General features: G+C 40.4%; 1 protein-coding gene and 1 pseudogene across 2 annotated transcripts; one reads left to right on the top strand and one right to left on the bottom strand.

Moving 5' to 3' along the window:
• Nucleotides 1-582: 582 nt before the first annotated feature.
• On the top strand, nucleotides 583-3089 carry cldn18 (claudin 18). The gene is made up of 5 exons (XM_046360337.1): nucleotides 583-868; nucleotides 1741-1905; nucleotides 2211-2343; nucleotides 2442-2552; nucleotides 2697-3089. The coding sequence occupies exons 1-5, from the start codon at nucleotides 652-654 to the stop codon at nucleotides 2797-2799; spliced, it is 729 nt and encodes a 242-aa protein (XP_046216293.1). The 5' UTR covers nucleotides 583-651; the 3' UTR covers nucleotides 2800-3089.
• Nucleotides 3090-3785: 696 nt separating this feature from the next.
• On the bottom strand, nucleotides 3786-15754 carry LOC124042055 (annotated as a pseudogene). Its single transcript, XR_006840035.1, has 5 exons — nucleotides 15626-15754; nucleotides 14173-14340; nucleotides 5472-5535; nucleotides 4816-4865; nucleotides 3786-4524 (listed from the first exon to the last, which is right to left on the bottom strand). The product of XR_006840035.1 is annotated as a selenoprotein F-like (transcript).
• Nucleotides 15755-16016: the final 262 nt, after the last annotated feature.

Here is a 16016-nt window from a genome sequence, read left to right as displayed (position 1 = left end):
CTGTTCACTCTGAATCATTCGCGTCTCACCTAAAATCACGTCTATAAATCATCTCCATCACCTGTCTGTGAAGTGGGTGCCTCTTAATATGCCATCCTACCTACCTACCTACCTACCTACCTACCTACCTACCTACCTACCTACCTACCTACCTACCTACCTACCTACCTACCTACCTACCTACCTACCTACCTACCTACCTGTCTGCCTGCCTGCCTGCCTGCCTGGTCTATCTGCCTGCCTGCCCGTGTTCTCTTAATCTATCTCTGTTTCACTAGCTTTATTTGTCAGGGTATATAGACATTACACATGCTCGCCATGCCGTGCTGTTATGGGGTTGTCTTAGCTAAAGTGATTCAGACCTCTTTATTTACTCCTGCCCAACAACGGTTGGCTCAGATGAAAGGTACCTGGTGCACCTATCTCCACTGTGCCCACATCTCTGATGAGAAACCAAGCAGGAGCGTGCACGTGAGCGTGAACGTGCACATGGTCAACCGCCCACGCCACATCACACGCGAGGCGAAACCTCAGCAACCCCACCCTACTCCACATTAATTCCACCACCGCCCTTCCGCCTTCCCCCTCTCTCACCCTTCTACATCCCTTTCCTACACACACACATTTCACTCACACTTCACACCGGAAAGTATGGCCACTGCACTCCAGACGGGTGGATTTGTCCTGGGTCTGCTCGGCGGGGCTGCCATCATCGCCGCCACGGGGATGAACAACTGGAGCGTCAAGGATCGTCAGGGGGACGTGGTGACCTCGGTGTACACCTATAAGGGCCTGTGGCAGAACTGTGAGGTGGGCACCTCAGGCTTCACTGAGTGCCGGCCCCTCTACGGCCTCCTGGGCTTCTCAGGTAAATAATGTGGAATTTATGAAACTCTTTTCCAAGTGCTTTACATTGAAGGTTTCGGAGATATTGGTTCAGGGTCCAAATTACAGATTGACTTGTATGGGGGAGTTGGAGAAGAATTGGTGTGGCCATTAGTTCCTCAAAAGGTTGATGAACAATGTGTTTTCTCCAAAAGTAATTACCTGTACCACCAAATTGTGTCAAGGTTCTTAAATGTACCACTAAACTAGAGCAAGAGTTGTAGTTCTATTTCAACTCTGTAGTAGCCTAGTGGTCTTTTGTGTCCAAACTCACACTGACACCTGGGTTGGACTTGAAACAGGGCATCACTTGAACATTTCTGACCTTGATATTGTCAAAATAATCAAGTAGATTCCTCTCATTTTAATTCTCAAGGAATGGAACATGGAACAGTTGACCTGTATAACAATGGATCATGGTTTACGAAAAAATATATACTTATTTACTTGCAGAATCGGCTCAATCATTAGTGACATTTGAAGAAAAAGAAAAGGGAAGCCAAAAGGTTTTTTTACTTATTTGACAGGACATTTTGGAGTCTTTCTGCTTTTAAGTTTCAGTCCTCTCCTCTCCCCAAATGAACTCCCGCCTGTTTCCCTGGCCTGCTCCTATCAGTATTGACCTTAGCCCCAGTGCATTATGGTTCCATAGCCAGACTCATGTTAGGTCAACACCATTATCACAGGCAAAAAAATTTACAAAGAATCCCGATTCAAATTTCAAATACCAACAGAATACATTGAAGCTTGTTATTCACATTGGAGCCTCTATCCCTGGCAATATGACTTGTAAACTCATGGGTACTAAAACAATGTGTAGCTTGAATATACATAATGATTTGTGTTGTCTTCCAGGTACCTTTCAGGCAGTTAGAGCACTGATGATTGTGGGCATTGTTCTGGGTGTAATAGGGGCCATGATAGCCCTGTTCTCCCTCAAGTGCCTTAAAATGGGCAGCATGGAAGATTCCTCCAAAGCCAAGATGACCCTTACAGCGGGGGTCATGTTCATCATTGCAGGTATAGGGACGAAAAGGTTTATATTAACACATTTTAAAATGTTGCCTTTATTTAACTAAGCAAGTCAGTTAAACAAATTCTTATTTACAATGGCGGCTTATTTGCATGTTGCTTGGAGAACAGCAATTCAATCACTTATTTCTACATGTCACTCTCTGAACATATGTCTTTGGTGATAATGTGTAACCACCCAAGTCCTCAATCAATGAATTGTTCAAATAAACTTACAATTCCAATTTCAGCGGCTTGCTTTTGTTATAATCTCTTATTGCCACTGAGCAATGAATTTCCTTCCTCTCTGTCAGGCATTTGTGCTATTGCTGGAGCTTCAATCTATGCTAACCAAATTGTGGCTAGTTTCATGATGACCACCTACAACCCCAATTATGGAGGAGGGATGGGACAGGGCATAGAGAATGGAGGAAATATGATGCCGAGGTAAGAGTGAACTTCATGTATCTCTATTTCCATATTTGGTCATGGTATCACTATAGACAGGTGAGTCAGTTACTGACTGTGCTTTTTCTCTGTGACAGGTACACGTTTGGCCCCGCCCTCTTTGTTGCCTGGATAGGTGCAGCTTTGCTCTTATTGGGCGGGATTCTGAAGTGTGTTGCCTTCAGGGGACTACAGCCAGACAAGTCAACGTAGGTTATCAATTTGACATAATTTTCTAGCTATATTCAGGTAGGCACAAAAATGAACAATGTGATGAAGGCACATTTTTTTCACACATATGTAAATGTAAGTGAATATGCAAAATTGTAATTTTCTTGCATTTTTCCCCCCAGCTACACAGGAGTCGCTTACAAAGCCTCCCAAGCCCAGAACAGGCCCGTCTATGATGACCACCATGCAGAGGATGGGAAGAGAGACAACCAAAAATATGTATAATTTCTGTTATATTCTGCATCAATAAATTTGATTCTACATTAAGAAGCATGCATTTAAATGTTGCTTCGGGATATAGTGCTTCATTTTCATATACGCTTCCTAGAGTTTCAATACATTTTACTGCATGTTATTTAAAAAATTGTATTCTGTTGCGGTTGATAGTGGGCTCCATTTTATACTGCCAGTAACTGTTTTAGTTTCATGTGGTCTTGGGTAATGTGTTATTGCTATTTTGTCAATAAACCATTAATGTAAAGCTTTCATTTGTACAATGAAATGCAACAAACACATTTTCAAAATGCTCTCCATTTCTCAAAATGTCCTACCATAACATTCAGTCAAAGTACACAATACACAGAGCCTATATTTGAAAACTGTGGTACATACCTGGAAACTGACATTTCATTCCACTAGATGGCAAGAGCACTACAACGTTTGGCAAATCAAAGCTCCTCTCCATGTTGGACCTACACTGAGTGTACAAAACATTTAACACCTGCTCCTGCCATGACAGACTGACCAGGTGAATCCCTTATTGATGTCAATTGATAAATCCACTTCAATCAGTGTAGATGAAGGGGAGACGGGTTAAAGAAGGATTGTCAATTCTTTGAGCATGTCAATAACTGCAACGCTGCTGGGTTTTTCACACTCAAGTGTTCCCCGTGTGTATCAACAATGGTCCACCACCCAAATGGCATCCGGCCAACTTGACACAACTGAGGGAAGTATTGGAGTCAACATGGGCCAGCATCACTTAGGAACACTTTCGACACCTTGTAGAGTCCATGCCTGACAAAATTGAGGCTCTTCTGAGGGAAGAAAAGGGTGCAACTTAATATTAGGAAGGTGTTTCTAATGTTTTGTACACTCAGTGTAGACCGGTCTCTTTTTGCTTTTAGTGAAAGTGGTACTCAGAAGTATGCACCACAGCACAGTTGATTAAATTAAGGGTATGCACAAAGACAGATACCATTAGAAATAAATACCGTGAAAGACATTTTATTAATTGCAGCGTTTTTCCTCCTCCCCATACTCATTCACACACTGGGGAATCCAGTCCCTCTCCACAGCAAGACACCCAGAGAGACACACAGGGCCATCAGGTCTCACATCCCAAACTGTGGTTTACTGTGAGGCCTTCATTAATGTGTGCCTCCCTAGAACATTCTCATGAGGTGAGACACTTAGGTCCCCCACCCTAAGATCCTCCTGCTGACACCATTAGCAATATTTTTAAAACTACACAGGGACAACTGACAGACGGGAGGAGGAAAAAAAACATTCAAAAATAAAATGTAACAAGCACTGAAAATCTTTACACTCTCTTTGGATAATTCATTCCAATCATTTAAAAGTTAACAGCAGGTATTTTGCATGTAAGTTTAAGTATTTTGATATGTTCACAAATCTACAAAACAGACGTTTTACATCCTGGCACAAAATGTAATTAGGAAAAACTACAGATTGATTTTCAGGTAAAAAAAATATTTTTTTTACAGTGCAGTACTTCAACATACAATTAGAAAATCAAATCCAAATGGTGTACAGATTTGTAGCAGGGAAAAAGGTTATGATGCACTATGAATCAGTATTATATACTTCCAACTTCTCGCTCAGGAATTCCTCCACGCTATCCGTGTTCCACTTGAGGATGCTGAGTTCTTCAGCGATGTTCCCGTTGTCGTCCAGCAGCTTTAGTATAGGGTCTGCGCCTCTCACATACTGAAACCAAACACACAGGCAAGAGGACTATCAGGACTACGGGCAAGCCAGTAAACCCTTTCAATTCAACAGCCATTGAAATGCCAATAAGATTATAAAAACTCTATATACTGTGAAACTTTATGTTGGTGCGTGGGCTTCATGATTTTCCATACCGACAGAAGATTATGTTCCAAGACCATTTGGTTATTTTAATTCCAAAGTTGTAAAAAAGCTGAGAGAATCAACTTCTTTACAGCATTTGATACTTAACTAATGCAACAGGCAAGATTATCTCCAATTAATTTGTACCTTAATTTGAAGACCCTTGAACATCTTCGGCTTGTCAGACCTGACAAAAGCTGTGAAAAGAAAACAAGGTTAACTCATTATCGCAGGTCTAATGAATCCCTCGAATGAATTGATGGACAGTTCATATTTTTACACAAAGGTTGTAAACAGAAACCATTGGAAAACATTCTTCTGTAATCAAGTTAACGGGACCACAGTTGTGAACAAAACAGTACAGCTGTCCTAAACACAAACAGTGCCACAGAGCTCCAAGGCCAGACCCCAGGGTTTCCTAACTGGATTTATTTGCCCCCCCCCTTCTGAGCAAAATATATATATATTGTTTTAAATGTGATTTCAATTGGGAAAATCTGTTCAAGTATTCCCACACATAACAATAGAGATACACATGTTAGCAAGATTTGAAATGCTTATGTTTTAGTCAAATGTTATGTGTTTGGGCTACGTGTGGTAAATTTGCACGCTACAAATTATTGTAATTATCTTCCAGCCCCCCATCCATCCTCAAAAGAAAAAAAATTAGCCTGTGGCTGAATCTCGTTGATGATCCCGGTTCAACCCCAAAAAGCTGGCAACAATAACAGCCCCCTCAGAACAAACTGACACCAATTAGCTTTGCAAGATTGGTGATCACAAAACATTACCACACAACTCACCTTGGACTTGAGGGAACCTCCCCAACTTTCATCCACACACTTCCAGGATGGCCCCAGGGTAGAGCTGTGGAGGGGAAAGTACTGCATTAAGTCCTGTACTGTGTACAATCAGACGGTCAGGGTGCGGCGCAGGATGACCACGTTGTTCTACTGGAGGTCACCTAACTGACTAACACACAGCTCCTAACATTCACTCATTACTAACACTAGCAAAACAAACAGGTCTCAAGGGCCACAAGCTATGCTGGTTCTCGTTACATTTTTACCAGACTTGACTATGGCGTGGAGGCCAGCAATCGCTGGCCAGTCAATGACCTTAACTGATTAATTAATTGCCAGGTCAAAAGGAAAACCAGCAGGACTTCCGGCCATCGAGAGTTGTACACCACTGCTCTACACCAATGCAGAGGTTTATCTTGACAATCTTTTGACCAACAAAAATATGCAGTCTTAGAAAAATCCAACTTCCTTCCTGACGACACATTTTTACACACTGACGCCCACATGCAGAGAAGCTCCTGGGGGGGGAATTGATGTGATTCTGGACAGTCTGGTTCATGAATGTGGTAGACAGGCTGTTCCTCAGGGTCATTAAACTGTGAACCTGCATATGCTCTGATGGAAGGCAGCTTTGTGACTCACAGGTAATCAAAGCTCCACACCTCTACACAATAACTAACAGGAAATTGGAGTGTCACAGCAGTATTTCCCAGGCACGCTGTTACTGGGAACACAAATACAATTACAAAAGCGAGCTTCCTTTATCCTTTTTTTCACATACTGCACGGGAGGAAGTCACAGTTTTGTTGATTACAGGGGCACGTCGACAAAGTCTTGAACACAGGGGTGGCGATGATTCCTACCATGATGGCCTTTTTTTTACAAGTGTTAATCAATCCCTCACACTTACAGCAAACTTTAGTTTTGCACACAATAATTTGGCCATTTCTATTATTTTCATCCTCTGAACTAACCAAGATGTCGTTGCCAGTTGCAGTGCTTTTCTAAAACACTTGGGAGTAAAAACTCATTAGAATGGGCCAAAACCCTAAAGGCCATCGCTGGCTTGCGCCACTGAGTGACAGTAATATTAGTCTGCAGAGAGGCAGCAGGGCCAGAGGTGCAGCTGAAGGAGCATTTCTGGACACACACAGAGATATGGTTGGCAAAACGTCCTCCATGCTCATTGAGACTCACATTAAACTATAAAAAGTCATTTTTACAAATGTTTCATTTTGCAGCAGAATGTCAATCGTGAATAGAACATTCTACAGTCAGACAAATGACTGCGCTTAACGAGTGCCCTCTCCCAGGTCTCCTAAGGGTTAAGAAGAGGGGCAGCAGCCGCCGCCTTGTAGTACATGTGGTCCTTTGTGACACAGTTGGTAAGAGTGGGGCACTCTTGAGAGATCACAAAGGCAATTCCACGATAACAGAATTGCACCGACTCTCAGATATTTCACTTAACATATCTGCCAAACAAAAACAATTGGATTTCAAAGTTTAATAAAACATAGAACTTTATGCACAAGGACTACATAACAATGTACACTGAACATTTTACAAAAACACATTTACTGGAAGAAGTGTACAGTTTGGTAACAGAATTTCGATATAACATGACACATCGACCAAATCTATTTTGGTTATTGAACTACAGAAAGTGAAGTGGATTTACACCCAGTAACAGAATTTCATCATGTGTCTGATCTGTACTACACAGAAATGCACGGATATGATATCCACGACTGGCCGGCGCTGAGGTCCAGTGTGACGACTCAATCTCAATTTATGACATTGTTTGGATGGCTGACCATCTGCGGGCTATCAAGGTCAAACACACCATAACTGTGGCTTTCTCCGGGGAGGGGCGTTCCCACAGAACCCTGGGAGCACGGATACCGTTGGAGGTGTGAAGACAGATGAAAACGTGAAATTGTCTAAATGAATGTTACTGTGTGAATGAAATTGTCATGTTTCAAGAGTTCACAAAGAGCTATGAATTTTAGATACGTTCTATTGTACTGTAAGTAGGGTTGAGTGGTATCGAGATTTTTATATCATACTGTCCTTCATGCCATTACCGGCGTAGTACAAAAAACACAAAAAAGCCCATTCAGCATCTATTACCAGAATGCTAACAAAATCAGCACAAGTAAAGTAATAGCGAATTTCCACGAGGCTGCTAGCTAAATATGCTAATGGTTAGCAAAACAAATAAACATATTGTAAAGAAAGGCAATCCCACTCATTAAGTTATAGCCTACATATATAGGTAGGAGCTACGGAACGTCATTTTTGGTCAGTTTGGACATTTACAAGCGAATGTGAACGAGAGACATTGTGCAAATGAACAAAGTTGACTCATGCTTGTCTGAAGGAAGAACAGTACTGGTTCTCCAGCAGCATGTCTACATGCTGTGTGTGTGGAATCTGGAGCCGCTAGGGCAACTGGTGTGCCTGCTCTGCTTGGAGAAGAGGGGGGAGGAGCAGACAGGCCAAGTCCGGAGAGGAGAAAGCAACACAAGGAAATGAAGATAGCAGTGGCAGCTGTACAAATAACTCTCCAAAGGCCTATGACTTCTCAAACAGGCAGAAAGCTAACACAATATGATGCTCCCTTACTTTATTAATTGAGCCACTTACTTAGATAACAGACCCCTAATTTAACTTGCTAACACATAATTCATAGTTTTTCACGCAGAAAAAATATATATAAAATGGCATAAATATCTTGCTGCGTTTTGTAAACGGATCTAAAATGCTTCTTATTGTAATTTCTGCTCGGCATCAGAAACATTTTACGCTTCAGTTGCACTTCTGAAGTCGAATGAGAACTCAGGAACGGGTATACATTCAGCAAACAGCGCTCTGACTGATATGTAGCTATTTTTCTCAGGTAAAATGCAAGATTAACTTTAAGCTACACATTAGGAAATATATCTGGCTACATTCTTTCTATGATGGGCCTAAACATTAGAAATATTTTTTGCTGCCAGCCAAATAGCATTGCACTTTAGTCATCTAATGAAAATTAAGCTATTTCATGTTGAACGTGTTGCACTAATGTATGTATTTTCTGTTAAGGAAAACTATAGTTGCACGTCCCTGATCCCTCTATTGAAGCAAAAAATGCTTGACTTTCAATATAAAATAAAAACCCTGTCCATACACTTCTGGACTCACCTGTTCCCATTTCTCTCTTTGTGCCATTTACAAACAAACACGTGACTGGCTCAACTGTTCTGGAGAACTCCATGAGCTTCATAATGTAAAATAATGTGACTGGCTCAACTGTTCTGGAGAACTCCATGAGCTTAATAATGTAAAATAATGTGACTGGCTCAACTGTTCTGGAGAACTCCATGAGCTTCATAATGTAAAATAATGTGACTGGCTCAACTGTTCTGGAGAACTCCATGAGCTTCATAATGTAAAATAATGTGACTGGCTCAACTGTTCTGGAGAACTCCATGAGCTTCATAATGTAAAATAATGTGACTGGCTCAACTGTTCTGGAGAACTCCATGAGCTTCATAATGTAAAATAATGTGACTGGCTCAACTGTTCTGGAGAACTCCATGAGCTTCATAATGTAAAATAATGTGACTGGCTCAACTGTTCTGGAGAACTCCATGAGCTTCATAATGTAAAATAATGTGACTGGCTCAACTGTTCTGGAGAACTCCATGAGCTTCATAATGTAAAATAATGTGACTGGCTCAACTGTTCTGGAGAACTCCATGAGCTTCATAATGTAAAATAATGTGACTGGCTCAACTGTTCTGGAGAACTCCATGAGCTTCATAATGTAAAATAATGTGACTGGCTCAACTGTTCTGGAGAACTCCATGAGCTTCATAATGTAAAATAATGTGACTGGAACTCAACTGTTCTGGAGAACTCCATGAGCTTCATAATGTAAAATAATGTGACTGGCTCAACTGTTCTGGAGAACTCCATGAGCTTCATAATGTAAAATAATGTGACTGGCTCAACTGTTCTGGAGAACTCCATGAGCTTCATAATGTAAAATAATGTGACTGGCTCAACTGTTCTGGAGAACTCCATGAGCTTCATAATGTAAAATAATGTGACTGGCTCAACTGTTCTGGAGAACTCCATGAGCTTCATAATGTAAAATAATGTGACTGGCTCAACTGTTCTGGAGAACTCCATGAGCTTCATAATGTAAAATAATGTGACTGGCTCAACTGTTCTGGAGAACTCCATGAGCTTCATAATGTAAAATAATGTGACTGGCTCAACTGTTCTGGAGAACTCCATGAGCTTCATAATGTAAAATAATGTGACTGGCTCAACTGTTCTGGAGAACTCCATGAGCTTCATAATGTAAAATAATGTGACTGGCTCAACTGTTCTGGAGAACTCCATGAGCTTCATAATGTAAAATAATGTGACTGGCTCAACTGTTCTGGAGAACTCCATGAGCTTCATAATGTAAAATAATGTGACTGGCTCAACTGTTCTGGAGAACTCCATGAGCTTCATAATGTAAAATAATGTGACTGGCTCAACTGTTCTGGAGAACTCCATGAGCTTCATAATGTAAAATAATGTGACTGGCTCAACTGTTCTGGAGAACTCCATGAGCTTCATAATGTAAAATAATGTGACTGGCTCAACTGTTCTGGAGAACTCCATGAGCTTCATAATGTAAAATAATGTGACTGGCTCAACTGTTCTGGAGAACTCTGGAGAATGAGCTTCATAATGTAAAATAATGTGACTGGCTCAACTGTTCTGGAGAACTCCATGAGCTTCATAATGTAAAATAATGTGACTGGCTCAACTGTTCTGGAGAACTCCATGAGCTTCATAATGTAAAATAATGTGACTGGCTCAACTGTTCTGGAGAACTCCATGAGCTTCATAATGTAAAATAATGTGACTGGCTCAACTGTTCTGGAGAACTCCATGAGCTTCATAATGTAAAATAATGTGACTGGCTCAACTGTTCTGGAGAACTCCATGAGCTTCATAATGTAAAATAATGTGACTGGCTCAACTGTTCTGGAGAACTCCATGAGCTTCATAATGTAAAATAATGTGACTGGCTCAACTGTTCTGGAGAACTCCATGAGCTTCATAATGTAAAATAATGTGACTGGCTCAACTGTAAAATAATGTGACTTCTGGCTTCATAATGAACTGGCTCAACTGTTCTGAGCTTCATAATGTAAAATAATGTGACTGGCTCAACTGTTCTGGAGAACTCCATGAGCTTCATAATGTAAAATAATGTGACTGGCTCAACTGTTCTGGAGAACTCCATGAGCTTCATAATGTAAAATAATGTGACTGGCTCAACTGTTCTGGAGAACTCCATGAGCTTCATAATGTAAAATAATGTGACTGGCTCAACTGTTCTGGAGAACTCCATGAGCTTCATAATGTAAAATAATGTGACTGGCTCAACTGTTCTGGAGAACTCCATGAGCTTCATAATGTAAAATAATGTGACTGGCTCAACTGTTCTGGAGAACTCCATGAGCTTCATAATGTAAAATAATGTGACTGGCTCAACTGTTCTGGAGAACTCCATGAGCTTCATAATGTAAAATAATGTGACTGAACTCCATGAGCTTCATAATGCTGTGACTGGCTCAACTGTTCTGGAGAACTCCATGAGCTTCATAATGTAAAATAATGTGACTGGCTCAACTGTTCTGGAGAACTCCATGAGCTTCATAATGTAAAATAATGTGACTGGCTCAACTGTTCTGGAGAACTCCATGAGCTTCATAATGTAAAATAATGTGACTGGCTCAACTGTTCTGGAGAACTCCATGAGCTTCATAATGTAAAATAATGTGACTGGCTCAATGAGCTTCATAATGTAAAATAATGTGACTGGCTCAACTGTTCTGGAGAACTCCATGAGCTTCATAATGTAAAATAATGTGACTGGCTCAACTGTTCTGGAGAACTCCATGAGCTTCATAATGTAAAATAATGTGACTGGCTCAACTGTTCTGGAGAACTCCATGAGCTTCATAATGTAAAATAATGTGATGGGTGAAATGAAGAACGCAAGTGGTTTTCTCTTAACGCATTGCACAAGTTAACTGCAGTTATTTACCCCAAAAATAACCACATACATTTTTTCCCCCTCTTCATTTGAGTCATTTAGCAGATGCTCTTATCTAGAGGGACTTACAGGAGCAATTAGGGTTAAGTGCCTTGCTCAACGGCACAACAGATTTTTCACCTTGTTGGCTTGGGGAGTTGAACCAGCAACCTTTCGATTACTGGCCCAACTCTCTTAAACGCTACGTTACCTGCCTACACCCTACAAATATGTATGGAAAGACCTGTGGCTATTTCCAAATACCTCAGTATACAGTATAGCGCCCAAGCCTAACTAAGTGCTGTGGATTTTTCGTTACAGGAAAACTTATTTTGTTCATTGGATGGCATCGAGTTCAAAGAGGGAGAGACACAGGAGTGCACACCTCTCATTTAAAATGGAGTTGATTAGAATCTGAGTGTTTTCCTGTCTACTGTTTTAACGAGCAAAGTGTAAAACCGCGTTAAGTCTAAACCTATTGGTGATAGTCATTTACTCTGTTAGTCTAATGTATCATGTATATCATGCATCACTGGAATGGTTTGAGTGTTAATTCTTTGACTAATCTATTACTTTAATTCATGAAATGCATTCCTCGTTTTACAGAGTAATTCTTTGGACTATAGACTTATACTTGAGTAGACCTATTGGTAGTTATTAACACTATACACATAGCACATTCTTGGGTACCACCTTGATATCGCTGATCTGCTTGCCTCAAATTCATTCTAGAACATTGGTTGCCAGGATTAGCCATTTGTATTTAGTCTCTCAAAAATTGCATAACAGTGCAAGTTAGACATGTTCATTATAGTCATACTGAGAGGTGATGCGAGGCTTGCTGCCTGCACTAGAGTCCTCCAGAGACGTACAGGGCCTGTTGCATTTATTTACATAATATTGAAGTCAGATTGAGAAATTACATTTATGTGTGTGTAATTTCCATCCACTAATGGATATTGCATACATACGCAATATCCTGCCTTGCATATTTGGGTATTATTCTACATACTGGTTATTATTTTAATGAGCGCTGCCCCCAAACGAGACCTAATTTGGTTGGTCCAGACCGGACCAAATTTGAACCAATCATAGAAGTATCTTTCACAAGTTTGATTATCAAAGCACAGCACAGTAGAGTACAGTGGGTGTCATTTGTCACGATCCTATGAACTTCTTACGTTGGTGCTCATTGGTCCTTCTACATGTAAGCACTCACTGTAAGTAACTTTGGTAAAAGAGTATGCTAAGTGGCATATTACGATATATTACAGGACGGAGGTAATAATCAAGATGTGAAATGAGCTGCTTACACCTCTCTGTAGGCTTACTCTCCTAGGTAGTGTTGCTAGGATACTACAGCGTTCGGGTGGCATTGGGGGGGGGGCGGGCTTGCTTAGTTTAATCAAGCAGAAATTACAGTTCTGTACTCCACCACTTGAGCCAACTTGGAATCTATTTGAGTAGTTGAACACATGTTAAGTATCGCAATATGTTTTTGATGGATTTAAATCTATATATTTTTTTTACACGAAGCAGACTTTAAAAACCTACTGTATGTAAAATACTGTGTATTATACAGTAGCTAGGAAAATAAATAAATGTGACTACGCAATTCAGTTAAGAACACATTCTTATTTTACAATGACAGCCTAGCCCAGCCAAACCGTTCCATAACACAGACAACGGACTCCCGATCCCGGACGCTGGTGATACAGCCCAGGATCAAACCAGGGTCTGTAGTGACGCCTCTAGCAATGAGATGCAGTGCCATAGACTGCTAATAACACTAATAACACCTACACCTAATAACACCTACAGCTAATAACACCTACACCTAATAACACCTACAGCTAATAACACCTACACCTAATAACACCTACACCTAATAACACTAGTAACATCTACACCTAATAACACTAGTAACATCTACACCTAATAACACTAATAACACCTACACCTAATAACACCTACACCTAATAAGCATTCATTCAAAAAGCACTTTCCTCTGTTTGCCAGCAGCTTTTTGCAGTGCTTGAAGCACAGCGATGTTTATGACTTCAAGCCCATCAACTCCCGAGAACTCCCGAGATTAGGCTGGCAATACTATAGTGCCTATAAGAACATCCAATAGTCAAAGGTATATGAAATACAAATGGTATAGAGAGAAATAGTCCTATAATAATGACAACCTAACATTCTTAACTGGGAACATTGAAGACTCATGTTAAAAGGAACCATCAGCTTTCATATGTTCTCATGTTCTGAGCAAGGAACTTAAACATTAGCTTTTATACACAGCACTTTTACATTCGTCTCCAACACTTTGTTTTTGCATTAATAAAACCAAATTGAACATGTTTCATTATTTATTTGAGACTAAATGGATTTTTATGTATTATATTAATTTAAAATAAAAGTGTTCATTCAGTATTGTTGTAATTGTCATTAATACAAATATATATATTTAAAAAATTGGCCGATTAATCAGAACAGCTCTTTTTGGTCCTCCAATAATCGGTATCGGCGTTAAAATCATAATTGGTCGATTTCTAATTGATACACCCGTTATAGTTATTTAGTGACTCTAAATGCGGTCAAACGTCTTACCTTCCTGGACTCCATCTGGGCCTCCTGCTGGCAGCACTGTCTACAGACAGGCTGGATCTGGCCCAGGCTGAACTCTCCCAGCAGGTCACAGGAACTGCACAGGAGGTTGCTGGAGAAGCCCAGCTCCCTGCATGCCTCTGAGGACAGGTCGGCTCCATAGGCCGAAAGCTGAGCAGGAAAGAATGCAGAGACATTAGATTGGTTGTCACTTAGTGTTTTCAGGGGCCACCCGAGTGGCGCAGCAGTCTAAGGCTCTGCATCGCAGTACAAGAGGCGTTACTATAGTTGTATCACACCTGGCCGTGATTGGGAGGGGGGAGCTTAACATGGCTCATCGTGCTCTAGCGACTCCTTGTGGTGGGCTGGGCGCCTCAGTCGTCAGTTGAACGGTGTCTCCTCCGAAAACATTTGTGCGGCTGGCTTCCGGGTTAAGCTGGCGGGTGTTAAGAAGCGCGGTTTGGGGGGTGGGGTGAAATACATCCACTGGTACACCTCCAATTGACTCAAATGATGTCAATTAAGCCTATCAGAAGCTTCTAAAGCCATGCCATCATTTTCTGGAATGTTCCAAGCTGTTTAAAGGCACAATCAACATAGTGTATTTAAACTTCTCACCCACTGGAATTGTGATAGTGAAATAACCTGTAAACAATTGTTGGAAAATTACATGTCCTAACTGACTTGCCAAAACTATAACAAGAAATTTGTGGAGTGGTTGAAAAACAAGATTTAATAACACCAACCTAAGTATGTAAACTTCCGACTTCAACTGTATATAGTATGCTTACTTAGTGTTCCTCACATTTTAATTTATCGCGTTTTTTCTAGTATAACATTGTTATTGATTATTGCATTGTTGGTTTTTAAATTAGCAAGAACGTGATTTCACTGTAGCTGTGCATTGACTTGAAAGAAAGTTGTAAGTTGAAACAATTAAATAAGTTGTAAATAAACACAATATGTGATTATATCATTGGGTGGTGGATATGTAACCATTTTTAATACTTAATTTATCGTCATACACTCAAATACTCAAACAATCGGGCTCGGTAACATGTTCTCCCCATGACCTGAACGTTTTGAAGAATCGCAGCCGCTGTCTCGTCGTGATTGGCTCTTTACTTTGTCACCTGTCACTTCAGTGAACGCGAGCAATTTCCGTTTGTTTGAAGTACAGTATGAGTGGTAAAGTTTAAGATTTATTACAATGTAATTAAATATCAGTTTTACCAAAGGTGGATAGCTGGCTAACTAACGTTAAACTTTGTAAATCATTGCAATTGTTTTAAGCCACGTCATTCGGTTTAATACCGGTTGCGAATGTCGCAGCAAAGAAGTGGTTTTAAATCGAGTGTAGCAAAATAAAACCTGCAATCCGATACAAGCTGAGCCATAGGCAACAAAGCAACAAACGCATACGTGTGGCTTAACTTATTTTTGTTAATAATCCTACCGTTTGTATGAGAGAAAGAAGCCACAGAATATACACCTCCCCCGACATTTTGGCGATTGCTTTGTTACGGAAGAAAACTGAGGACCCCTTAAAAAGTAGGACGTAGTAGCTACTGGCAAATGCCTAATGTCCTGTACATTGTAATATACACGTTGTTTAGTAATTATCTTTATATTTTTAAAAACGAGATAATAAATTCACAAAAATAATATTTGGTTGTTTATGTTATTCGTCTAATACAAATTTGTAATTTGATTTCCTATTTTCAGATGGCAAACAGAAGGGCACCTTTAACTTCTTCTTTTATCGGTCACTCACAGTTACATTCCATTCGGATGTGGACAGTGCCCCCCGTGGTCAAATTCAAGAACAGTTTAAAATGTGTCCAATC

This window comes from Oncorhynchus gorbuscha, linkage group LG08 (assembly GCF_021184085.1).
Source record: "Oncorhynchus gorbuscha isolate QuinsamMale2020 ecotype Even-year linkage group LG08, OgorEven_v1.0, whole genome shotgun sequence".
Lineage (NCBI taxonomy): Eukaryota > Metazoa > Chordata > Actinopteri > Salmoniformes > Salmonidae > Oncorhynchus > Oncorhynchus gorbuscha.
Note: the sequence above shows the minus strand (reverse complement) of the source record. Positions and strands in the feature narration are given on the sequence as shown.